The 27,996-nt window shown below is 44.1% G+C and overlaps 1 protein-coding gene and 1 long non-coding RNA gene across 6 annotated transcripts in view; both read left to right on the forward strand.

The window, feature by feature from the left end:
- The window catches only part of Dac (dachshund family transcription factor), a 250,242-nt gene that overhangs the window by 186,790 nt on the left and 35,456 nt on the right, over positions 1-27,996 (forward strand). For all 5 annotated transcript variants that reach the window (XM_076441029.1, XM_076441027.1, XM_076441028.1 and 2 more), the window contains one exon: positions 3,170-3,253. In XM_076441029.1, coding sequence (XP_076297144.1) covers positions 3,170-3,253 — 84 coding nt within the window. The remainder of the gene's footprint in view (positions 1-3,169; positions 3,254-27,996) is intronic.
- LOC143217165 (uncharacterized) lies at positions 3,260-26,943 on the forward strand. Its single transcript, XR_013010746.1, has 2 exons — positions 3,260-23,534; positions 23,616-26,943. It is a non-coding gene; the product is annotated as an uncharacterized LOC143217165 (long non-coding RNA).

The following is a 27,996-nucleotide window of genomic DNA, read 5'->3' on the forward strand; positions in this document are numbered from 1 at the left end:
GCGAGGGGGATGAAGGGGTGGGTGGTGTAGCATGAAGAGAAAAGGGAAGCAGTGTACCCTAACGTCGAGTATAGAGAGACGAGAGAAAGAGAAACCGGGAGAGATGATAATCTAAACGATCGCAAAGTGGGCTGCAGAAACGCGCCGAAATTGGCAATAACGGGGTGGACGAGGAGGGGGAAGAGGGGAGGGAATGGGGCGGCCGCGTAACGTATACCGCCGCATAGGATCGCATCACTCGGCAACCTCACTCTCTCTCTCTCTTTCTCTCTCTCTCCGGCGAGAACTTCCTATTCTGGTTAGCATTCAAATTGAATCTTCGTGGCGGCCGGTCGTGAAGAGTTACCGCCGTTAATGGACCTCGCAAACGCTCTCAAATTGCCGGCAGACTGCTGAGAAGACGCGGCCCTCTACCTAATCTACCGGAGCTTGATCCGTGCCCCCTCCCTCTGCCCCCTTAAACCGTCCCCCGAAATTTTCCGAACCGCCCCTGAGGTTCTGCGCAACCCACGCTGTGCCCACCGGGTGGCAAAAACGGGAAAATAAATATTTTCAACGGTGCACTGTTCGTTTAAGATTAGCCTCTTGGTCGTCACTGCGAAAAAATTCAACTTCAGATTTTATACATTTTTTATGGGAATGTTGAGACTAAAATTATGTAGCGTTAATTGATTTATAAGCATTGTTGTACTATTTTCACACACACACAAGCTCTTATTAGATTGAAATTTTATTTATGGGACCACGTCTCCATTGAATGTACTGTGGCAATTTTTATAAAATTATGCGACTGTCTTTACAATTAATGATCGAATTGAGCAACCTCTACGAAGTTGGTGTGCGAGTTTTATTAGGTTTGAGGAACGATTGCGCGTAAGTTTCTGCGTAACATCCGCAAAATTGGCGGCGATCTAACGAGCAGCTTATCAGTCGATGAGCCGCGAGACGCGCGTTACGAGCTGCGCGGCTCATTGGCCCTGGTAATTCGAGAGCCAGACGAGCGGAAGGGGAAGGAATCCACCCCTGAAGAATCCATCCCCAATTCTTTTCTTCCGTTAAACCGAATTAGCCTGCTTGATTTAGGACCGGGACGCTTTTCGCCGCCCGACGGTGCCTGGTTTCCTTGAATGACGAGTGGAGGAAGTCTGACGACACTCACCCTTCTCGATAAGGGATGGACTCACCCCTTTGTGTCACCAGAAAGAATACTGCCCCCGAAAATGTCAGTCTGCACTAGACGATGATTCTTTTCTTTGAATTTAAAGAAAGACCAAGGGGTTGAAATAAGGGTTGAAATAGGGGTCGTTTGTAACTCTATAGGATATCAATGATTACTCGAATTTATGGGAAAAAGGGCAGATGACGTATAAAAGAGAAAAAGTATCAGAAAAATATAAGAACATGGGCACAGTACCTTTAAACAATTAAAATGATTAACAGAAAAATGTCACTTCGTAGTCAACTATTCAATAAACAGTTCCAAAAGACCGATAAACCTAGAAGGAGGGTGTCCAGGAAATTAGTAGATTCGAAGACAGATCTCCAACTAAAGGGAAGACCGAACTATGAAAATGGGTCCTGGTATAGTTGGCTGGCACCCTCGAGCAGAGACTCGAAATGGCTAATTCTCCTCTGTTCGTCCCCGGGGGACAGGGGGTCCTCGAAGATGGAGAAAGGTGGCCGAGGGGCGACCACCTCTCTCAGAGACAAGCTACAAGAGAAACGCGGTCGAATCTCTGCTTCCCGATGTAATTCTATTAGAGGTAACTATGCGAGTCCGCCCGTCGTCCGTTGGATTTAATCACGAACCCACTCGACCGTGCGATATTCCCCTGTACCAGCGTCGTGATCTTACAGAACACGGGATCTTCGCGGGATTAGCTTCCTCTGGGCCCTCTCGCGTTTTTGACGACACACTCACATGGTTTTCCAAGAGCTACTACACTTGAATGACGTTTAGGAATCATCTACTTGAATCAAGTTTAGGGATCATCTACTTGAATCAAGTTTAGGGATCATCTACTTGAATCAAGTTTAGGAATCATCTACTTGAATCAAGTTTAAGGTACAATTACTTGAATCAAGTCTGAGGTATAATTACTTGAATCAAGTTTAAGGTACAATCACTTGAATCAAGTTTAAGGTGCCATTACTTGAATCAAGTTTAAGGTGCCATTACTTGAATCAAGTTTAAGGTGCCATTACTTGAATCAAGTTTAAGGTACAATTACTTGAATCAAGTTTAAGGTACAATTACTTGAATCAAGTTTAAGGTACAATTATTTGAATCAAGTTTAAGGTTCAATTACTTGAATCAAGTTTACAGTACAATTACTTGAATCAAGTCTAAGGTACAATTACTTGAATCAAGTTTAAGGTACAATCACTTGAATCAAGTTCAAGGTACAATCACTTTAATCAAGTTTAAGGTACGATTACTTGAATCAAGTTTAAGGTACAATTACTTGAATCAAGTTTAAGGTACAATTACTTGAATCAAGTTTAAGGTACAATTACTTGAATCAAGTCTAAGGTACAATTACTTGAATCAAGTTTAAGGTACAATTATTTGAATCAAGTTTAAGGTACAATTACTTGAATCAAGTTTACAGTACAATTACTTGAATCAAGTCTAAGGTACAATTACTTGAATCAAGTTTAAGGTACAATTACTTGAATCAAGTTCAAGGTACAATTACTTTAATCAAGTTCAAGGTACAATTACTTTAATCAAGTTTAAGGTACAATTACTTGAATCAAGTTTAAGGTACAATTACTTGAATCAAGTTTAAGGTACAATTACTTGAATCAAGTTTAAGGTACAATTACTTGAATCAAGTTTAAGGTACAATTACTTGAATCAAGTTGATCAAACCTCTACTTGAACCAAGTTTAACAAACATCTACTTGAATCAAGTTTGGGAATAATCTACTTGATTAACTTTCGCCGAACGAAGTAAAAATACAAACCCCACGAACACATTCAACAAAACAAATTCCACTTGCTCTGAAACAATGCAACCCCTCCCAATACCTCTGTAACACCTCTGCCCAAATACGTACAAAGCTTCTGCTTTACAAGCTGGAGGAGTCTCGCTTTCACAAAGATCCGTTGTAAAATCGATGAATTCTACAACGAGCGACAAACTGAAAGATCTTTTGTTTGCAGCTGAGCTGAAGATGGACGTTCTACGGGAGAGGGAAGTGAAAGACAGCCTCGAGCGTCAGCTCCAGGACGAGCAGAAAGTCCGAGGTGAGTAGACCAGCGCGACTTCATATCGGTTAGGTGACGGGTCGCTCGTTTAGGCGTCCGCGTTGTCCACGGATGAAATTCCACGAGCTCGGGTTTACGGACGCCTGTCCCCGACGGGGCGGATACTCTTTACTGCCTTTGGAAAATTGACTCGCAGCGTAAACGAGCGACCCGCTCGTCCTATCTCTTTCTCTTCGAGAGACGCAACCTGAAAAGCTAGAGGATCTACGCCGATCATCCGCGGGTAGCTAAGGCCATCTCTTCGGACGTTGTTCCACCGGGCACACCGGTTAACTCGACGATAAATCAGCGAGTCACACCGACTGAGACACGCTATAAACTCGCCCCGGAACGCGTACCCTGTTATTCGCGAGGGACTCGCCGAGGACCGGTGCTACCCGCGGCGTTGGATACCTAGAATCCTTTTTCTGCTACGCTGAGACCCGCTCCAGTTAGGTTAGGGTCCTCTAGGATCGCTGTGGTGACGACACCATACACAGAACTCGACTTTTGCTAAATCTTAAATCAATAATTCCTATGACACAATTTATTCATCATGAACCAGAACTGTTTACAGTTGCAATATTTGCAGTGAATTGATAATTCGACGAATATGTATTCGTTTAGAATGATCCAATTTATTTTGCCTGTTTTACGACGAGTTTTAAAAATATTGGAGAATATTTTTGCGAGAGAAGAAAGGTCGATGATTCACTGGAGGAATCGATCTCCCAGCCGAATCTTTTTTGGGATCTCGATTCCAAGGGACAATGGAGTGAAATCTCGTCTCTTTCTTCGTTTCTGTCGGAGAAGCAAGAGGAGAGGAAACGCGAGCGGACAAAGGGAAGTGGGTGTCGCGGGATCGACGAGTAGGTGGTCAAAGAGAAGCAGCCCGTAAACGCGAGTCGACTATTCTATTACGGACTGACATTCGATACAAACTTGGCTGGAACGATCTTCGCCTCTGCTTCTCCTTCCTTCGTTCGTTCCCTTCGTACTCGTCGCAACCCTTTCACCGAGCTACGGGTCTGCGATGACCCGAGATTTTGCAAACATCAGTCTTTTCCTCAATTCTTGAATTTTTTCTGGGTTTCTAATAGAGATACCCTTCACGTTTTACATTTTTCTGATAGAAACGCTTCAAGTTCTATATTTTTCTGACAGAAACCCTTCAAATCCTAAATTTTTCTGATAAAGTCCCTTCAAGTTCTAAGTTTTCTGATATGAACCCTTCAAGTTCTAAAATTTTCTGATATGAACCTCTCAAGTTCTAAAATTTTCTGATATGAACCTCTCAAGTTCTAAATATTTCTGATATGAACCCCTCAAGTTCTAAATATTTCTGATATGAACCCCTCAAGTTGTAAATTTTTCTGATAGAAAGCCTTCAAGTTCTACATTTTTCTGATAGAAACCCTTCAAGTTCTACATTTTTCTGATAGAAAGCCTTCAAGTTCTACATTTTTCTGATATGAACCCTTCAAAAGTTCTACATTTTTCTGATATGAACCCTTCAAAAATTCTACATTTTTCTGATAGATTCCCTTCAAGTTCAAAATTTTTCTGATGGAAACCCTGCAAGTTGTAAGTTTCTCTGATAGAAAGCCTTCAAGTTCTAAATTTTTCTGATAGAAACCCTTTAAGTTCTAGATTTTTCCGATAGTGTCCCTACAAACACTAAATAGTTCTGTTCTAGCTTACTTGGCTCCAAGTTCTTCAGGTTCTACACTCCTGCTTCTAAATTTCTCTATCCTAAATCTTTAAGCACACACGCATTAATTAAAACATAAAATAATTCTAGACTATTTCGCTGCAGATTCTTGCAAAGCAGAAACTATTAAATACATTATCCGCGCCACCGTTGTCTAAATTTCGCAGGTCGGTCCACCATAAGCCCGTAAAATCCAATCCCCGTACACCGGCTGATAATCTCCAAAATTAAACAAGTCGCTCACCGAAAAAAAATGGCGCGCAGAATGCTGTGGCAAATCCGTGTGGCGGTGCACAGACAAATAAATCTCACCTTGCAGGTGTCGGATGGCGAAATAAAAAAAAAATCGATGGTACGTCGAAAAAGAGGGACGATGGTGGGTTTCGGGCCAAGCTGGTCCGGGCCAGGCAAATTCAATATCGCGGATTTTCCCGGCAAAAGATGTCGGCGTCTCGGCTGACGCGAGCACAATGCGAGCCCCGATAAATATGTAAAAGTCGAGAAGACCGACGGGAATATCCGCGTGCCTCGGCAGAGGGAAGGGGGGGTTGGTGCCCAGGGGGTAGATAGAGGGGTGGTGTGGATCGGTGTGCGGAGGGGTTGTGGGCTCATGGCCGATCGGTATATTGCACCCGGAATGAAAAACAAAAAAAAAATGAATAAAAAGAGAGAGAGAGAGTCTCGGTATCCTGCTGGCACACGACGCGCGGCGTAGCGTGGCGTTGCCGATGACGATGGCAGAGAGCGTCGATCGTCGTAGGGCGATTTTTATCCCTTTTTTTCTCCCCGCTCTCTTTCTGTCTCTGTTGGTGGCTCTTTTGCGAGCCGCACAACAGGGGAAGTCGGCGCGACGCGTCGTCGTTCCGTTTCGGTCGATTCGCAGGAAAAACGAGTTGCCGGGGTTCGGCCCTCGCGGTAACACGAGCCTGTGACAACAGCAGTCCATTAGTCAACCAGCTCAGTGTCAATACATGAATATGACAGCCGGTCTCACGGAATAGCCCATCTATTCCCGACGCGCGGCTCGTCTTCGCGGCAGAACCCCACCCCTTAATGTCAACCCGAGCGCCACCGATATCGCAAATATAGGAAATAGTCTACCACCCCCGATGGGAACGGGGATGCCTTTATCTTCCGACGAAGAAACCTCGACCAGACTACGGTACAAATAGTGGTGAACGTCCGTCACGTGTTGGGCTGTTACAAAATCCTCAATGGAATTTTTATAATCGATTCTGTACGGTTTTATAGGGTGGTGCAATTTTCTTAGGGGTGAAATGTCACTTTTGCTACTCAATTGTTACTTGGGAAATATAGAAATTAAATGGGGAAAAGGGTTATGTTCATTTCAAGGTCGAGCTTCTTCAGAAATAGACTAAAATCGAAATAGGGGTTGGCGAAGGGCTCTCACAGCCAAAATAGTAAATTGTTCTCTTCAGGATCAGCTTAACCACTTCGCTACCAAGGACGAGTTATCTGGCGACGAGTTAACTCGTCTGTGGCCATCGTACGAACGGTATTGCGTCGCGAGATAACTCGTATATTTCAGACAAGAAAGGAGATTATTATTAACAATTTACAACTCTACAGTCAATTCTTTTGAAATAATTCAGACAATGAAGAGTCTCCATCTGATAGAGTCTCCAGAAGTGAATCAATTATTTCACAACATTTCAGACAGAATATTTTTAATTTTTTATAATTGTGTGTGTGGTAGGACCTCCGGGAACCCAGCTAAATTTCTCTCAGAATTAATTTCCGAAGAATAATATCAGAATAATTATACAAAATAATAATACAGAATAATTTCATAGGGTGTTGTGAAGTAGGATCCAGAGCGATCCAGCAGGATGATCGGTTTCTTAATGTATTAAAGGCGCGCGGGAAAAGCGACATCGCCGAATAACCCCATGGGGCAGCAGCGTGCGCACGCCTTTTTCTTTCCACGTGGGTCATTAGCCGAATGAAAGACGGTGGTCTCGACCAAGGGCTTGCGTCAATATCCTCGGGATGATCGATCATCCAGCCGGGACCGCGGGAGGCCTCGCGCAAATTAGGTATCGTCTTACGTGCCCGCTCGCCGATTCCATGCGAATCCTTAAACGTTCCTTCGACCGAGCCGAAATATACACCAGATCTCAAAAACTCTTGCACGAAACAATTCTAACCTCGACACGATAAAAACTAACTGTGATATTACTATTCAGGTGTTTTAATAAATTACTCAGGTATTTTTTAATACATCAATCGATGCAGCTGGACATTCGTTATCAAAAGGTACTAACCTACAGTGACTTCTACTAATATTCGGACACTCTTAAAAACACCATAACTTTTTTAATATTGGAATATACGACTTGAAATTTTTGGAGAAGTTAGAAGAATTGGTTTGCTACACAACGTGATAAAAATTTTTCAAAAGACAACTGCAAGTTGTCGGAATTGCAGAGACAATACTGAAAGCTGTATTTTTCAACTTTTTTATGTGGGCTTGTATGGAAAATTTAGAAAACACGTTTCGTAGATCTGTATCAATTAAACATATGTTGAAAATTTCATCGAAATCGGTCGACGTTGTAATGAGCTGCAAAAGTTTAAAGATGGTAAAAGTTGCAGTTTTCTAACTGCAGTAATTCCAAGGATTCTTGCATCTTCCAATGCCTGTTGTGTTTTCCCGCATCAACCGATTTCTATAAAACTTTCACAGTGCATATAATTGTCACAGATCTACAAAACGTATTTTTTTTAAATTTCAATATATGCCCGCATAAGAAAGTTGTAAAATGCAACTTTTAGTATTTTTTTTACAATTCCGACTAAATGCAATTTTCGAAAAAGTTTCTTTTCACATCCTGCAGTAAACTAATTGTTCTAGCTTCCCAAGAAAGTTTAAATCACATAGTCCAATATTTAAGACGTTATGGAGTTTTTAAGCGTGTCCGAATATTAGTGGGAGTCACTGTATGTATATCGAAAAGTTAGTAGTTCAGGAGATATTTCAATTTAAATTAATTCTAAAACACCATTACTGCCGTACTAAGGGTAACCTCTGAACTACTAACTTTTCGACATACCTCATTCCATTTAAAAAAATGAAGGTGACCTTCATATCTCTAAAAAAAATTACACAAAAACAAAATTTGTTTTGGTATCGCATGAGCCCCATTTTACCATTCGACTATGTCCTTCAGACATTTGACGTATCTTTAAAAACAACAAAGATATTTGAGGTGGCAACGTTAGGTGACTCACCCTGTATATTATTGTACAATAGGAGCTGCACAAATTCTAAATAAAATCAATCTTGTCATTTTCATAAGGAAACATGTGTTACTTTTAAGGCTCGGTAGGTTTAGTGTCAGTATGTCGTTTTTCGTGCAGCGAGTTGATCGCCATGATCATCTTCTGCCACGAGTTTGCTCGTACCTCGCGGATCATTAGGGTCGCGGGGTCGTTGTCAATTTTATAGTGAGCGGATCGTCTCGTACGCCGGTTGCAGAGGCAATTTGCGCAATAAGGAGTGAACTGAGGGGGGTGTGCAAGGGCGGCGGAGGGCTCGACGGGGGCGCGGTGTTATTAGCCCGTTTAAAGCCCCGCTTGGCATTTCGGTAAAGGTTGAAATCTCCGACCCCCCACTGACTGCCGGGCCGTATTATCTTGGCAGGGGTTGCAAAGGAATCAGTGGCTGTGTGTTTCACGTCGTCGCGGGCCAAAGGATTTCTAATGGTACAGCCGCGTTCTTCGAACAATAGGGGATGACATTTGGAAATGCTCGACTTGCGTCGGCGACGGTGCGTGTCTCGAGATTGACGATCTATCGTCGACGACATGGATCATTCGACTCTTTCGTGGGCCCAAATGTCACGTGAACTACCCTCAATCGACACACCCCCTCGGGAAACCCCATAAGATAGGCAAATAATTGTGGAAATATAAATTGAGGGGACAAAATTGGGTGAAATAACAATTTTAATTTCGTGAATGATCGTGGAGATCACCGACTAAATTAATTCTGATGTACAGGGTGTCAAGAAATGCTGTAAAAAAGTTTTTGCGTTTGACCTTGACAAACTTCTTCAAGGTCAAATTGTTCTAATGACTGTATCTTGGTCTATTCAACGAGAGGAACAGACTTCCCGTAGAAACCATGGGTAAAAAATGAACCACTCTCTTGAAAATTGACGTTAAAGATCAAACAACACAGAAACTCGTGTCCCAACGAAACTGTGAAAAATCTATCCGAAAGAAGGGAATTATAGTCGACGAAAATAACACGATCACGATCGCCCGGGACATGTGTTAAACAGCTAAAATTCCAGATCCATACAACTGTGAAGAGAACGATCCAGAAGACGACCGAGAAGATCCACAGAGCAATAAACTAGGTTTTTCTTTCGAAGACGGTTTCCCACGTTTCCATCGCGTGCGATGAATCCATCCTCGGAAATTGAGCTGTGTTTTTTCAAGTGACGTCGTCATGGAGAAGTACAGTGGACACGTTGGGACTGTTTAGGCGAGCTAGGATAACAAATAGAACGCGGAACCGGCGACAAGTTCTGGACTGGATCCGCGACACCGGAAACTCTGGCCGACTTCTCGCAATCGCGTTCTCTCCAAGCAAAAAGCTTTTCTTCTTCATCTCCCTCCCTCCCTTTCTCTCTCTCTCTCTCTATCTTTCTCTTTGCGTAAACCTCTCGTCGAGCTGGCAGAGAACCGCCTTGGGAACCGACAGCTGCCTTTGCCACCGCTCTCCAACGGCAACTTGCGGCCTCCCCGTAATTAGTCGAACCTTTTGTCGCCAGAGAGAAACAACCCTTTCGCGTGGAACGCTCACACCCCCGTCGTTTCGTTTTCTTTCGACTCGCGAGACCTTTGTCACCTGCCTCGGGGTTTTCCAAACCCTGTCACCTCCGGAAAATCCTGTGGAAAAATCCGCCCCTGAATTATCCACTCGAACCCGCTCGAAAGGTGACGTAATCGAACATTTTTAAGCAGCTTCCTTTCGACCAATTTGTAACAAACAGGGATTGTACATCGATCTAAAAATTAAAATGAAATTTTTGTGCATCAATTGCAAGACACTAGAGTAAACATTTATTTAAAATTATATATTGGGTTGGCAAATAAGTTCGTTCGGTTTTTTACATTGGAATAAATCACAAAAACCGAACGAACTTATTTGCCAACCCAATATTATATTATATTATATAATAAAATATATATTGACTAATTTTTTGAACCCTTTCACTGTTTGAAATTTCACCAAACCATTTCTATTACAAATGCATAAAATCCACAGTCTAAAATTATTCACCCCAGATAAATAATACTCTGTGACTTTTCTACATTTATGACACGATTGAAGACTGTTGAATTATTTTTTAAATTTTGCGATTGTTAGGAATAAAAAATACTGGCCCCACACAAACAGATAAAATCCACTATGTCTGAAAAGAAGGAAACGGCGAGCCAGAAAACTAATTTTTCTCGCCGTTCGTGGGGTGATCGGATGCCATTCCGGTTTTAAGGGGTGGAAAAGCGAGCGTGAACGTTGGTTCGCGGATCGTTACGTTGACACGCGGTCCCGACAAACGGAATTGAAACTGTACAATCAACGGGACGAGATTTATACGCGGCGGGCTCTCCTCGCCCCCTTGAATTAGCCCTACCGTAATGCCGGGATCGGGTGTCGGTGTAATTGGGACCCGAGGGACTTCAACGCGTTTCAACCCCCGTAGCTCGATCATGCCGGATCGTCACGCTATCCCCGAGTTTTCGCAGCTATCTGCGAGCCGTTATCTCTCCCGCGGCCGAGAAATCAGCTCGCCGATGACAGAAATCGTCGTCGACCAACCACCCTTCGGAAAGGGCTGAGAATTAGTCCTTGTAACACGACGATGATCGATAGAAATTTTAATTAGACCGCGGATTTTACGCATTTATGGAAAAATTTAATATATCAAATCTAATACAGTGAAGGGGATCAAAAAATTCAAGGGTAGTATATTAGTATAATTTTTCCAGTGACAAAAATGTTGCCAGTTTGTTAAGAAAAATTCCAATCGAAGCTCTGTCTCGATGAAGTCGATAGGTGGTAAAATATTGGGTTGGCAAGAAAGTAATTTCGGTATTTTAAGGTGAAATAGAGCCTAATTATTTTATTCAAACAATGAGCTTTAACGAACAACATATTTTCCCTGTTGTTCAACGATCTTTTGCCAAAAAGAATAAATAAAAATATTATTATTATTATTATTATTATAAAAAAAGGCAAAAAAAATAAGATGGAGTGTGGTAAGTCCGCCCTAGTTTTTGCAAAGCTGGACTTTAGACTGATGTATTTTCGGTCTGGTATGTAAAAACTTAACGTTCTCGGTATCAAAATCTTAGTGTTTTTCTCAGCAGATTTTAAAAAATACTATAAAAACAGTTTATTTCATGTAAACCTACATCAATATTTGTCGTACTTACCAAAAATAACAACACAGAATATATTATAATAACTTGTAAACTATTGCACGTTCAGGATAACCTCAAAGTTGTACGTGTACCTCGCACGTGACTGTTTGGCATTGGTTGATTTAAGCGAGAAAAACACCTTTATTCTCGGGCGACATCTATGTAGAATAGTTCATGCTAACTTATACTACTATTAATAAATACAAGCTAGAGAAATTTCGTTCATATCATAATAAAAATGACCGATTAACGGACTTACCCCGTAGACGGACTTACCCCACTCCGCCTTGCCGAAATTACTTTCTTGCCAACCGAATAAATCGGTGGGCATCCACTGCGCCGAGAGAGCAAGAAATGCAGCGTTAATCGACAGCGCTAATCAACAGTGTTAGTCGGCAGCGTTGACTTGTGTCGGGCAGCGAGGTGGCGTTTCCGGTTGCAGGATTCAATGAATCAGAACGGCGGTGCAAAGGATTCGTCGGCGTTTAAGGGTGGTGGTCATCGGAGCGGTTGGACGGCCGTCTAGGAGCGTAGAACGTCGTCGTTAGACGTCGCTGGACGCCCTCGTTGGACGTCCAACGTTGTCGTACATCCTCGTCGCCAGTATCGGCGCTTCATCCCTCTTGGCCTCTCGCGAACCATTTACAACGGAGAAGGGTGCGCGCGATGTACAATACGTGTGTGCGTGTAAACTGTTCACTTCAAAGCAAAATCAGCTATCGTCACGCACGGGAGCGTCGACGTCATCATGTCTCCGTACCCAGTGTTGTTGTTATGCTGTTGTTGTTGTTGTTGTTGTTGTTGTTGTTGTTGTTGTTGTTGACGTTCTCGTCGACGTGTTGCCAGCGTCGTAGCACACTCTTTTGAGAATTAGCTTTTTCCACTGGTTCGAGGATAACGCGTCGACGCATCGGAATCGCGGGCACGATTATACTTCGTTGGGCTCCTCTGGCAGCATTTATCTCGCGTAATTATAGATCCGATCTCGTACCAGCTCGCTGCGTGTCAAGGATGCCCGGGAATTAATCAAAGGACTGCGATCGAATTTCTGTGATTCGGGACGAGAGGGCTCCCCGGGAATCGAATTTCTGTTAGGTTCGCCGAAAACGTTGAACCTGCCACGGCGAAAGACCGGTTCTACAGGGTGTCTCAGCTGAAGGAGACCACCTGAATATCTACTTTATTTTTAATGGCACAAAAAGAATATTTATGGCATTATTTAAACGGTATCGATGGAGGAGTATCATGGAAGAACAATTTTCTTTTGTCCGGTTAGTTTTTTCAAGGTCATCGTTATTTTTTTATCGAGAAAACTTTTTCTTTATTCCATCTTGTTAACGACTTAAGCATATTCAAACGTATTCTTTCAGCTGCTATAAAATGGAATAAAAAAATAAGTTTTCCCGATAAAAAAAATAACGATGACCTTGCAAAAACTATTTAAAAAATAACCGGACGAGAGAAATTGTTCTTCTATGATATTTCTCTTTCTGATACCATTTAAATTGTGCCATTAAAAATAAGGTGGCCTCCCTCAGCTGAGACACCCTGTATATTTTGGAATTATTATGTTATTTATTATTATTTTTTTAATTATCGTGTTATTATGTGCGGTTTTATATTTTTATATTGTGGAAAGATGTCCACGCGATTTTGATATTTTATTGCAGGCGAAAGTTTCGAGGACGTGCAATCGAAATTCGAAGTAGTAGTGGCCCTGATGGGTCAGACATAATAATATGTAATTAGTAGACTGTGTATCTTCATACGAAATAAAAATTGATCGCATCGATCGTGAGCAGCAGGAGCTAAATAAAAATTCATTCCACACTTTAATAGATTATTTACATTGAAAACATTATAACAATGATTTTCCTAATCTTTTTTAATGATTAATTTTTCACGACATCGTGAAAATTGCATCGAATTAATTTCGTTTAAAATAATGTGACGCGTGTGGACTGCGGATTTGATACAGTTATAACAAAAATGGGTAAGCACAATTTAAACCAGTGGACGTATTGAAAAGATTTAAAGACATGGATGTATCGGTTCCAGCTTAATCAGATAACTAAACGAAGTAAGAAATTTTTATGTCGCTCCTGTGTCTTGCAATCAATGCAGACGTTTTTTATTTTAATAAAAATCATTATTTTTCTATTTTGACTTGGACCACTTTCAAATTTATGGGCAGATATGGAATGTCCGATTTCAGAATGCAGATCTTACATCGCGAGTTTTCGTTGGGAACCTAACAGTCAATGGAAGAGTCTAAAGGCGTTCTAAAGAGTCCAGCCTGAAAGAATCGAAAGGGTGTGAGGTGTCCGAGCGACGTAGGAGGAGAGGTTCCGCCTGGATCGGCGTGGCGCGAGAGAGAGAGAGACGGGAGGGGAGAGTGAAAGAGAGAAAGAGAGAGACACACACAGAGTCTCTACACGACCGGGGCAAAGGGTTCGACCGCTGCCCCCTTTGTGGCAGTTTAGCGTTTCATGTCGTATTCCGACTCATTGGAAATTGAGGAATAGAGAAGAGGCGCAAAAGGGATACGGCTTTGAGATAAAAAGAACGTCGTGTGGCACACGACGGTGCCCGCTTGGCGACTGTTCCCCTCCCGCTGCACCCCTATCGCCGACCAACCACCCCCCTCGCGAGAAATAAACCCTTGCGTCCATGGGACACCTCTATGGGGGCTCGCGATCGTCGACAAAGGTGTCGCCACCGATCATCAAGCAGCAACAAGCCCCTTTCGCCCTTTCAATTTTGTGTCCGTCCGAGGGTGTTTCTCGCGACCCTTCCCCTTCCAACCCTTTTTCCGACCGGCGCACCTTTTTGTCCGGAGAGACTTCTTTGGCCCCTTTGTCAATGACACGTACACATGTGTGAAAGACCCTGTCCCTTCGCCATAACTGAGCTCCAAGAACACTCTTTCCCTCTCGGTCGGTCGAGAAAGAGGAAAATCTTCGGGGACGATTAAAACCAGCTGGTTCGATCGGGTCCAGGGGACGATGGAGGTGGAACATAGTGGTCACTGGTCCCCCCCCGGAAGCCGATACGCGGCTAGCATAACCCAGAACCCGGGCTATACTACCGTCCAGAAGCCAATGCTCGTGGCTACGAGGGTAGGTGCCGCGGTCACTTTGTGAACTAACCTGGCTTTGCCCGCTGTTTAATTAAGTCTCGCCGAGACTACTCGTACTGCCCCCTTCTCTGTACCTCTCTCTCTCTCTCTCTCTCCTTGCTCGCTGCTCTCTTTGTCTCTTTCTAGACAAACGGAGACCGGACTGCGAGAAGCGAATTTGACACTGTCAGGACTCTGCACAGGCAAACTCTGTTTCTTCTGCTTCCTCTTTCTGAAATAAGAATTATATCTCTCTCTTCCTCGCATTGGAAACAGAGGAACGAAGGGGTTGGACTAATCACAACCAGGGACCATAACTGTTATAATCAAAAAGAAAAAAGAATCATAGAATAACAAGTATTTCATCAACTAAAATCGTATTGGTTACAAATAAGGATTATAAGTAATCCAAGAAGATGTTTTCTTTTGTTGGTAAGTTGGGAGAAATTTATTTCGATCGCTCATAACAGTTATCGATGAGAGTTTATTTCAATCGCTCATGACAGTTATCGATGAAGGAAATTTGTAATAGTTATTATTAAATAGTACAAACTTTCAAATCGTACATATTCAATAATTTCATAAATTTTATATTCGTAAAATTAATTGCTACAATCACCGTGAAGAGTGAAACCAGTCAAGAGAAATTCGATCATCGATATGGATAACTGCTTTGAGCAATTGAAACAGTTTTTCTTTATCGATAACAGTTATCGAGGAGGATCCATTTTTTTTGGACACTTATAACTGTTATTTGTAACCAAAAAGTCTAAAAATCGATATTTTTTAATCATTGTGTCCTTCGAATTTTGTTCTTCATATTCCGTGTACATTATCTTAAATTTCAATAATAATCAACTTTTTAGAATTTGATCCTGTTCACATTTCATTTTTCTCCTGTTTATTGAAATACAAGGAATTGTTCAAAGATAAAGATCCACCGTGTCATTTTTAGTTTATCTAGACAGCGGTTTTCCATGAAAAATAAAATGCTTGTGCATCGATCAGAAAATACAGCAGCTGGGTAAATAAGTAAAAAATAACCACAAACAAGTGTATAATGAATAAACAAGAGCAAAGTGAATAAAAATAATCGGACACCGATCGATGGGAAATTTTTTCCGACATATCGAATTTTCCTTCCACCCTTTGCGACACGTTTAGGCCAGCTCACAGGATGCTCTGGGCCCGACGACCAGCGAGTATGTTCGTTTCACGCAGTGTATTTTTTTTCTTCTCTCCCCGACGTTGGTGGTTTTGCTTTCCACCCCACGGAGCCCCGAAGGCACGCGCGTATGAATTCGCTCGCGCGTAACAGTGAGCTTTTCCGTAATATAATTGTTAATGCGCTGATGGGCCGCGGGCTGCGGCGTTTACGCGTCGTGCAACCCCTTACGTAAAAATAGAAGAGCGTTATTCTCTCCGCGAGAAGCGAGTTCCGCGAGAGAAACGCCGCGGAAAAATGCGAACGCGTGTCGTTGCCACCGATCGGTTCCAGGGAGCATTCTACTGGCTCACAATGTTGCGTAGCCACTGAACTGGCAGTGAAATCTTAACTTTTAAATAATGCCGTCTATAACTAGGGGGTGAGGTGTAGATTGGTGGTGGATTTATTGGAAAAGTGAAGAGAGTTGTTCCTTTTTTAATTTTTTGATCGATTTAGGGGTTGAAATATGAAGGCCGTCACAAATAGGTCTGCAATTTCTAAAACAAGAATTTTTGAGAGATGAAAATTTAGGTGTGTGTACGTCACACTATCACACAGAATCAGTGAAAATATAAAAATTTTCTACCCAGCAATTTCGATGCAAAAAAATGAGAAACACACCGCCGACCCAAAACAGAAAACAGTCAATGTTCAAGTCGTGTCACAAATAGGATAGCAATTTTTTAAAAAGGAATTTTTGAGAGCTGAAAATTTAGGTGTGTGTACATCACACTATCATACAGATTCAGTAAAAATATAAAAAATTTCTGTCCAGCAGTTTCGTTGCAAAAAAATGAGAAACACACTCCCGGCCCAAAACAGAAGTCAGCCAATGTTCAAATCGTGTCACAAATAGGGTTGCAATTTTTAGAAAAGGAATTTTTGAGAGCTGAAAAAATAGGTGTGTGTACATCACACTATCATACAGATTCAGTAAAAATATAAAAATTTTCTGCCCAGTAGTTTCGTTGCAAAAAAATGAAAAGCATACCCCCGACGTAAAACAGAAGTCAACCAATATTCACATGATACGTTGCTCATAAAAATAATCAGCTGAGCAATTAATTAAGTTAATGAATGTAACAATAACACCCACAAGTTTCCAATCCGAGAAAAAAATGGCGGACTGGTGCCGAAGCGCGACACGGTATTCAGAGCATCGGCATCCGCGGAATATTCAAAATAACCGAAGACTGAACAGAGAGAGAGCGATACGAAGAGAGAAGATAGAATATGCGGGGATGGAGAGAGGTATAGCAGGCGAGAAATGGAAGAGAGTACAGAGGTGTACCGACCTAATCGTATTTCATAATAACGTCGAGAGCGAGAGCGGCGCGCCTCGTGATAAACAAAGAGCGTAAGAAATACCATTACGGTAGCTCTCCGCTCTGCTCTGCTCCGTTCTGCTCTGCTCTGCTCCGTGCGGGGGCGTATGGGGCAGAGATAGCTGCGGGGGTGAGAGAGAGAGAGAGCGAGCGAGAGCGCGGAGAGACGACGCGAGAAATTTCGTTGCTGCGGAATTTAGATGAAATTGCGCGAATTACTTGAGCGCCCGTGTGTGCACACGTAGAACAGAAAACGCCTGCGCGCACACGCTACAGGAATCGCCTCGTCGAGGAAACACGCTCGCGAAATTCTGAGCGTGCCCCCCCGAGAGCTCGGCGAGTCTCAGACTCGCCTGTTCCACGGTTTTCCATGTTTTTCTAGATGAACAGATATCGTGTTGCATACTGTCATATTGTCAGATATTCGTGGACATTTTTAGTCAATTTGTGAGTGTTGCTTATACAGTTAGGAGCAAAACTAATTACACACACTTTAAATGACACACACTTAAATTAAATTGCATAGAATTCGCAGTCCAGAAATGATGATTAATTGTAGTAAATGTTTGTACCATTTTTCTATTTTAATATAGGCGAGCTTTAAAGAAAATTTATTTGTTCAGTAGTATTATCATGTATGGGTCAGACATACTTAATACACGAAAATCGTATTTAATTCTATTGAACCTTGAATTCTACTGACTTTCTGGAGACTTTAATGATGATGACATGAATGAAACTATGACGATATTGTACTGCCTCAAACTCTGAAAATAATTATACAGCGGATATTATGCACTAACAACAAAAAATGAACATTTAAAAACAGTGGAGAAATTAAAATGACTTGAGAACACCAATGTATTCATCATATTAAAACTACTGCAAAAAGCAGGCAATTATATTTGCATAAAAATCCGCAGTCTCATAATAATTAAGAGAACCACATGTTAGCATAATAAATTGTTAGATTAAATCAGAAAAGAATTTTCTATAATTAGTTTGAAAAGAGGCGGAGCGGTTTGATAGCAGAGAAATGATTTATTTATTTATTTAGCGACGTTGTTTTTCCGCTTGAGAGAAGTTGCTTTAATTGAAAGTGGAATGATGAACGAGGGTGGGATAATAGTGGTAGAATGTGTCGAAGCAGTGGACCAGAGATCGACAGGTTTTAATTTCGACCTGGCTGTCGACGATCTTTCTCTGTCGAGTGTGCGGTGTCGACTGGCCTGCGTTTAGAGTTGCGATTTTCCACGACGCGAACGGAACCTCGAATCATGCGAAATTACCCGGCGCGCGACGCGTAAATAAATAAATGTCCGCGCGTAACCGGTAACCCGTTATTACCGGCCGGTGTCACCCTACCCGTACCAAACACCCGACACCCCCGTGAGCCATGTCTCTCACACCCCTGCAACGGTTCCTCTTCTGGTCTACGAGGTGCTTTTCTCGTCCATCCTCTCGATAAACAGCCGTGTGACGTCAATGCTGTACACACCTTGCAGTCCGAGAAATCTAATTAATTAATCGACAGAATTCTTTACGCTTCTAGAATAGACAATTAGGGGTGGTTTCTCAAGAAATATCCAGGAGACGCTAGAATTCATTTTAAAATATTTGAGAACCCGAGGCTGTTTTATAAGCCTACTACTAATAATAGTTTTGTCATTTTAGAGTAAAAGAATTTAAAAATGTCAATAACTTTCGTCTGATTAAAATCATTAAACAAAGAATTAAATTTTTACTTGGCTGCTTTGTACAATTTATGTGGACATTTTATTTGTTCGTAAAGATCCACAGTGTTATCAGTAGACTGCGGTTCATTATGCAAAATAAAAAATGTTTGCATTGATTGCAAGACACAGGAGCCAAATAAAAATTTAATTCTTCTTTTGATTATCTTGTTAAGGTGAAACTAATACACTAGTGGCCTTAAATCTTTTTAATACCTCCACTGGTTTAAATTGTACGTACCCATTTTTGTCATAAATGCATAAGTAGTCTAGTTATCAGGAATGATTGCAATTTTGTTTCGCAAACTGCAAACCCACCCCCTACCCTCAATCATCCCTATGACTGTCATCGAAATGTATAGCAGAGGCCAGTCGAAAGTAGCAATAATTCGTTCTCCTTTCCCGGCACGAAAGATAGCAAAGAATGATCGTGCATGTATGGTCGTTGGATTGTCGCGGTCGGTCCTTATGAAAGACGACGAATCCGCAACCCTCCTCGTAATACGAGTCCTCGTAAAGTAGCATTCCCGTGTAAGTCCTTCTGTCGGCCGGTCGACTACCATCTACGGCTTTCTATTATGCATGCGTCCCTTATTGGCAGTAAACGTGCTCCGCTCACCCTCCTTTCCGAAAGCCACCCCCGCGTAACCACCCCCTTGCGCTCTCTCCGCGTCCGGAATTACGGCCGTAAGCATATTTCTAATTATAACGTCGCGAGGAAAGGCCTCACGGACAGACGAAGAATCTCATAAATTATGGGGCAACGAGCCGATTTTGGTAGACTACCGAAACTCGCGGCTGCACCCCCGCCCTACCCCGTAGTCGCGGCTGCACCCCTTTTTAACCCCCGTACTCGCGAAGTTATGGCCGTCGGTCCGGAAAGCTCAGATGGAACACGCAGGATTTTTAAACTTGGCACTAGTGATCAAAAAGCGGTTTCAGATTTTTTAGATTACTCGCTCAATTTTAGTTCAATTCACTAAATTTATTTATTCTAGCTGGTAGAGTGTAATATCAGCTGGAAAACATTTACAGAAATTCCAGCTTGTTATTTTTAAACAATCTCATAAACTTTGGGGCCGATTTCGGGGGACTACAGAAACTCCAACCCCCTTCAACCCTCATACTCACGAAATTATTTTGGTCCAAAAGGGTGACAGAATTTTTCTACAGAATTTATCGGATAGTAATTATTTAACGCTGAACTTGGCTCTGCTGCTCAAAGCACCGGTAGTTTCAGATTTTTTAGTTTGCTCACTCAATTTTAGTTGAGTTCACTAAACTTATTTATTCCAGCAGGCATTGTAATATAAGTTGGAAAACATTTACAGAAATTCAAGCTTGTCATTTTTAAACAATCTCATAAATTTTGAGCCGATTTCGGGGGACTACAGAAACTCTAACCCCTTTCAACCCCCATCCCCTAGAAATTATGTTTGTCCAGGAAAGCTCACAGAATGTTCCTACTAACAACAAAACTGATAGAAAAATGATTATTACTGACAGAAAAATGATTTTGTTGGAATTTAAAGTGCGAATTCCTGTATCGGCAATTAATCAGTGAAAAGGTGGATTCGTACGGGAACTTCTGCGGTCCACTTACGGTGAACCGGACAATTTGGGGGATGACGAGAAGGGAGAGAGACGTATCGGAAAGCGCGAATTCGACAGGTTCGGTGTGCGTGGGCGGGGTGATGATGTCGGCGTTTACGTTTTGATTTGTCGTAACGAGGATTAACGGGGCAGAGGGGGCAGGAGAAGCATAGCGCAGAGAGCGTGGACGGTGGGTGGGAAATACGTTCATCATCGGTCGCGTACAAGCGTTTCACACGCGGTTACACGCGCGTCTACTCTCCCGGCTTGCGCGGACGTATGAACGTATGGACCGCGATCCCGCTCTCTCGAGCCCATTCGCCGCCACCAATTTGGCATCGAGAATGGTCCATAGTCATTAATGGGTCGTACGCGTTAACGATTATGTTTCGGCTGTAATCATTGGACCGATTGTCCCGATCGTCGCGCTAATAAACCGTGATGGGATTGTACGGTGTGCAGAACGCCCAGCCAGGGCACAAGCCGTCGTGTACCACGGTGTACACCATCGATGACGATGATGACGATCGGTCTCGCGGATGGCGCACCGTAATTGCACAATCGGTGCACCGCGTTCGGACTTCCGAAATTGCTGGCTTGTTGTCCGGGGGAAAAAATCGATTTTTCAACCTTTTATTTTCCATTTTTACGCCGGCTCCTTTTCGATCTTTTGCTTGATTGAAATTCGACAGCCTTCGTTATCAGAGAACACCATTTCCAGGTCCTATCTTGATCTGTAACGTGCGCATTGTCATGTGTAAAATACAATGTTCAATCACCGACTCGCCGTTACTGAAGCGTACAATATTTTGCCTGACTTTCGTGTTCCGCGAGCTCTACGATTTTTGTATGCACTCTGAAATGCTCGTTCAGCGTCTACGATTTTTTGATGGGCTCTAAAATGGTCTCTCAGTCTCCACGATTTTTCTACCGGCTCTAAAATGTTCTCCCAGGCTCCACAATTTTTCTATAGGCTCTCAAAATGTTCTCACAATATCTATAATTTTTCTGTATGCTCCAAAATGTTCTCCCACTCTCTACAAGTTTTTGATGGGCTCTAAAATGTTCTCCCAATATCTATAATTTTTCTGTAATCTCTAAAATGTACTCCCACTCTCTAAAAGTTTTCGATGGGCTCTAAAATGTTCTCCCAATATCTACAAGTTTTTGTTGAGCTCTAAAATGTTCTCCCAATATCTACAAGTTTTTGTTGAGCTCTAAAATGTTCTCCCAGTCTCCACAATTTTTCTATAGGCTCTAACATGTTCTCCCAATATCTATAATTTTTCTGTAAGCTCTAAAATGTACTCCTACTCTCTACAAGTTTCCGATGGGGCTCTAACACATTCTCTGAAATAATCGACAGAGTCCACGAACAGTTTGTCCGCTACCAGAATACAATTCGCTGTCGTAAAACGCAGATTCCAGATGAAAGCGAGGGACGAAGCGTTTAATCTTGAAAATCCGTTAGCAGTTTGATCCAAGACGCTCCCGCAGAAGTAGTTTCGGGGTGTACGGGGGTGCAGGGTTGGAAAGGGCTGTCGAGGAACGCGTTGCGGTGTCGATCCGCCGATTAGCAGACGCTCGGGCATCTGGATCGGTACGCGCGCGTGCTAGAGACTGGAGGTTTGCGCAAGGGGATGAAAACCATGGGGAACGGGCAAGACGTCGAGCTAAGACGTTCGCGGTTTCTCGCGAGGGGCCCGGCGCCCGGGTCCTTCGGCGTAATTACGTTAACCGCAACCGCCAAACGCCACTACCGGCGCCGAGGGGCCACGGAAACGCTGTAATCCGTTCGTAGCCGGAGCTCTTCATCCACCCTCGCGAGATACAAGCGTCCGGAACGACCATCTTCCTGTTCGAGAGACGCTATCCACTCGAGGACGAGTGCCAGAGAGCCCGCAACAAGGGCACCTCCCGATCCTGCTGATCCTGCACCGATTTATTCTCGAACTTCAGCCTCGTCGCTCGATCCGTTCCTCGTGGCTCAGGTTTTAATCAAATTTATTCAATAATTTACATTTACAGGATGGAAGAGCAATTTTCTGATATACGCTACTGTGCAAAATAAAGAAGCACCCAGACAACCAATACCTTTATGTAGAAATTGTATTATACAATGGTTGATTTATTGCATTTAACGTATTAAACAGTGGAATCTTTTTTCAAAACTTACTGTGTTCTTATTTGATGTTTTACGCTTTTCTATTAAATATGGCAGGGTGCTTCTTTCTTTTGCACAGTAGTGTATTTAAAAGTCTAGAAGACACAGAGTAGCAGAATCTTTCTTAGTGTTTTCAAAAAGGGAATCTCTCCACACGAGAAAATTAATTTTATAATAAACAATGAGATACGAGAAATAATTTCATTTCTTATGCGGCTAATGCTTGCTGCCTTTGCAAATGGATTAATCGAGCGTGGTTTTAAATGGATCCGCGAGCTCGCCGGGTTCCTCACCGTTGCGGGGGTGGTTTCTCTGAAGAAAAACCGGAGGCGGACGGTGTCGCGACGCTTGTCGACGCGACGCGTCTGTCGTCGGGCCGATAAACGTCAAAGCGGCTCCCCAAGCACTCTGGAAACTTGTAGACGAGTGGAGTTTCGGGGCAGGGTCGAGATCGGCGGGGGTGGTAGTTGGTCCGCGACGAGCGGCGCCAACGATAATGGCGGCTATTAACGAGCCGTGGCGGGCGCGAAGGCACCTGAGCCCAAAATATCACCGCGATTAATGCAATTACAGCTTACAAGTCCCTTCGGCTCTAAGACCTCCGGTATTACTAATTCAATGTGCGCGCCGTTCGATGTGTTTCCGGCTGCTGTGCCCGGTTCGGATCGCGGGGATGGAACGGTCCGTCCTTCAACCCTTTCCCCCCACCCTCTAAAACATTCTATACACCACCCCCTAGCTTATACCCTTCCGCCCTTGTCTTGGTTGTACCGTATCCCACCAACTCTAACTCGAATCGCTCTTAGATCTGTCCTGTAACCACAGCTTTGACTAAAAGAAGAAGAAGAAAGAGGGTGGTGGCTGCTAGGGGGTCTAGAATGGTCTCCTAATCTGTACGATTTTGTGGGGGCCTCTAAAAAGATCTCCCAATATCTGAAAATTTTTTGATGGTCTTCAAAATGTTCTCCTATGTTCTACAATTTTTCTAGAGGCTCTAAATTGTTCTCCCACACTCTACCATTTTTTTGGAAGCTTCTAAAATGTTCTCCTAGTCGCTACAACTCTAGAATGTTCTCCCAAGCTGTAGAATTTTTGTAATTTCCCAGCAGTGTGTCAATGTGGCTGAACGAGGGACAAATAAAGTTGTGAGAACGAGGAACGAGGGTTGAAGGTTGAAGGATCGAGCGACGGTCGAAGAATCGCGTTGAAGATCGCGTGATCCAGGGGGTGGAGGGTGGTAGGGGGTGAAGAGGACGGACCAGGACGAAACATTAATCTCTCGTGGTGGCAATATCGGGCCGATGATATTCGAGGCACGAGTATTATAGAGGAGCCCCGATGTCATTAGTCGGCCGCGTGTGCGTGAGGCCAGGACAGCGGAGAGAGTGCGGCGCTAAGCGGACACCCTTACTCGCTCGCGTTTCCTCGTGCACGCGCGCCTCGACGATTCTGTCTCTCTTTCTCTTGCTCTCTCTCGCTCTCTTGTTGGGCTCTCTGTGCTTCTCGGATCGGTCTCTGGGTCCGTGCGCGGTTCCGAGCGCGGCCCTGTGTGTCCGACGGTAGTATCGATATGCAGGACCGTGATAATCGATTGCCGCATTCCTCGAGATGGAGCGACGTTGCGCGCTTTGAATACGCCAGAGGGCCCTGATCGTGCACGATGCATACGAACGCTCATCCCTTGCCGCATCCCTCCACCTCCTCACTCTCTCTCTCTCTCTCTCCCTCTCTCTTCTCCTCTAGCTCTCTCTCACTGTCCCTCTCTCACTCTCTGTAACCCCTCCCCCTCTTTCTCTCGCGCCAGCACGCACTTATGGATATGCATGTATGGACAGAGAGGCGCAACGGCACGCATACGCGACCGGATTAACGCGCACACCCGGTCTTCTGGGATATTGCTTTTTCGTCGCTTCGGAGAATTCGTTAGCAGCCCCGATGATATCGGCCCGGCGATCGGCCAGCGGCGTTCTTTGATTGATTCGGTCGCGTACCTGGAATGTCTGTACCACGGGCCAAGATCTGGTCTCCATTTTGTCGAGAAGCTGGAGAATCATCTTCTCTTGGCAATGGAAGAGTGGAAGGTCGGCTGGGCTTTGATAGTTGACAGGATTGAACGGCCTCGCAATTTTTTAAGGTTTCCTGCACTGACACTTCGTGTGAATTGTGTACGTGTTCTTTGCACGATTTCGGATTCATCCCCTAAGACTAGAGACCAACCTCGAACTGTTCGGCGTGGGAAGGGATGATCCGACTCTCGGCTTACGCTCTACAATCTTTTGGGTAGATTCTAGAACGTTCTTCTAGACTGTACAATTTTTGAGTGTGCTCTAAAATGTTCTCCCAGCCTCTACAATTTTTGAGTGTGCTCTAAAATGTTCTCCCAGCCTCTACAAATAAGTACGAGACCTCTAAAATGTTCTCGCAGCCTCTACAATTTATTACGAGACCTCTAAAATGTTCTCCCAGCCTCTACAATTTATTCCGAGACCTCTAAAATATTCTCCCAGCCTCTACAATTTAGTACGAGACCTCTAAAATGTTCTCCCAATCACTACAGTTTTCTGGGAAGCTCGAAAATGTTCTCCCAGTTTTCACAATTTTCCTATAGGCTCTAAACCGTTCTCCAAGTATCCAGAACTTTTTGATAGGCTTCACAATGTTCTCCTGGTAAATACAATTTTTCGATGGGTTCTACAATCTTCTCTGAATGCCCGTGATTGTTCGGTACTCCCTAAAAACGTTCTCCCACCGATGTCCGACCACGTCGACCACGTCAGATAATTAGCAGGCGAAAAAGACCCTCCGCAAAACGCTCTCTCGCGTTCTCCAACCCTCGAAGGGCGCCGGGAGACCATGGACACAGCGAGGACAGCTCTTTCGGTTCTTTCCGGTGGAAATCGAATCATCACACAGCGGGGATGACCATAGCGCGTCGATCGTTCGGTAGAAAGCATAGACTAGATCCAGGGAGAGAGTGCGAGAGAACAAGAGAGAGTGAGATAGAGACGGGGAGTAACAGCGCAAGGGTCCTGAAGCGTTCGCACTCGCGCCGCCTACCCTTCCCTGACGGCCCTGCGCCGCGGCTCGGTTATTGTTCACGTTAATTGATGCGTTATGTTTGATGCCGTTGTGATAGCCATTGTACGCGGGGTGTCCACTGATAACTGAGTTACCGACTGCGGCGGCCAGAGTGCACTCAAACCTAATTATCTCGGCCCAACTGCGACTGCCGCATTGCGTTGCCCCGAAATCGCGCGACCGCATCACTCTCTCTCCCTCTCTGATCCACTCTCTCTCTCTCTCTCGTTGTCTCTTCTCTTTCTTCCGGTCCCATAGAGATCGAAGAGAGAGAGAGAGAGAGAGAGAGAGAGAGAGAGAGAGAGAGAGACGAAACATTACGTCCGGCAAATTTCAGCGAGCCGGATCCTTTCACGCGTGGATACTCTTCGCCTCTCGGTCGATCGAGCCGAGTCGACACGTCCGGTCCGCTTCTTTAATTGTCAAAGCGACCGGGGATGATTCCGTCCACAGCGTTGTCCACATGTTACGAAGGTAACAGAGCGTCTTCTTCTTCGTAGAAGATCACTGGCCCGGCTAGAAAACTCTTTTCTACCGGAAGTCCGAGCATAAAGAGTACCCGGCCCGGCTGTCAGAGACGAGCACAAGCGGATCGCTCGCTCGCCCGTAACAAAGAACAAAGCTCTTTCTCTCTCTCTTTCTCTCCTCTCTTTCCACCGTGGCGCGGCGGTGGGCCGCGATTAGGCCTCTTCCAATTAACCGGTGTTCCCTCGGACGGTGCAACCGAGTCGTAAACTCCGCTTCTTTACGCGCGAATCGCGCGCCGACAACGCCGAAAACGGAAGCTTCTCGCCACGATAAATTCCGAAAATCAATTCGTCGGAGCTTCAAAGCTCTCTCTCTCTCTCTCTCTCTCGGTCTCTCGTGTCCCGAAGAATAAGAGAACTGTTCGACGCGAGAGGAACCCTTTTAACGAAGAATTCGCCCATCGGGCCCCCGGCTTTCTTTATCGTCCGTCTAGGTAATTTACGATCGACACCGAGCTGGATGAGTCGCGAAAGCAGAGAAGAGGGCGCCCTAGCAATAATTCGATCCGCGCCGGATCCGCCGAAAATTATTCGTCGAGAAGCACCGGCGCGCGCTGCGTAAACTGTCCGCCTCGGAAACCGTATTTGAAAATTCCTCAAATTTTATAGCGACGGTAAATCGAACGATACGACCCGCCCTCCGGTTGTAATGACCTTCGATTCCCGCCGCGGAACCTCTCGAACCGGACGACGGTATTTCCGCGATCGTCTTTCTCTCCCTTACTTTCGCAAGTCTTGCTACGGTGGTGGAAGAGAGAGAGAGAGAGAGAGAGAGGGGGGATAGAGTCCAGTCTACAGTGTTTCCGTGGAGTGAAACCCCGCGCCGCCGCACACATATCGCAGAAAATTACATTTTGTCGGTTGTAAAGGGAGCGTCGTAAAAATCGTAACGCCGGCGACGACGCTGACTGCGGCGCGGCCTGCACGCCGAGGCGAAATTGCGCCGGCCCTCCGCCTATCTGTTGCCCATCAACATTGCTCCACGCTTGATAGACCCTTTGTAAAACGTCATTCTACGGGCTTTTATGCTCTCCGCGCGCCAGCGCGATCCTCTCTCTTTCTCCCTCGCACGCTCCTCTCTCTCCTAGCTAGGCGAACAGCACACGGTCACGGGCCGCCCGACGATCCTCGTTTCCACCGACCTGGACTTTTTCGAGGAACGATCCTACACCCCCGATGCACATTCTGCACTTTCCATGTGCGCCGCGATTGCCACGAATTCTTCCGCCTGATGCTTCAGCGTTTTCCCGAATATGTCGGCCGTCATTATTGAATTAAATTTTATAATTTATTGTAATAGATAACCATAGCTGCAGCTCAGAGGTTAGTCGTACTAGAACGTTCTCCAAGTGTCTTCAATTTTTTTGTAGGTTTTAAGACGTTCTCCCAAGTTGTGCAGTTTTTTGGATGCACTCTAAAGTGTTCTGTCAACCACTAGGATTTTTTAATGGACTCTAGAACGGTCTAAAATGTTTTCCAAGTCCTTACAATTTATCAGGAGGCCTCTAAACTGTTCTCCCAGTCCTAACAATTTGTCAGGAGGCCTCTAAAAATGTTCTCCCTATCACTACAATTTTTTGGAAAGCTCTAACATTGTTCTCCCAGTCTGTACAATTTTTTGGTAGATCCTATAATGTTCTTCCAGTCTATACAATTTTTTGGTAGGCCCTAACATGTTCTCCCAGTTTGTACAATTTTGATATATGCTCTAAAATGTTCTCCCAGTCACTACAATTTTTTGGGAAGCTCTAACATGTTCTCCCAGTCTGTACAATTTTTTGATATACCCTATAATGTTCTCCCTATCTTTACAATTTTTTGGTAGGCC

Source organism: Lasioglossum baleicum, chromosome 16 (genome assembly GCF_051020765.1).
Source record: "Lasioglossum baleicum chromosome 16, iyLasBale1, whole genome shotgun sequence".
Classification (NCBI taxonomy): domain Eukaryota; kingdom Metazoa; phylum Arthropoda; class Insecta; order Hymenoptera; family Halictidae; genus Lasioglossum; species Lasioglossum baleicum.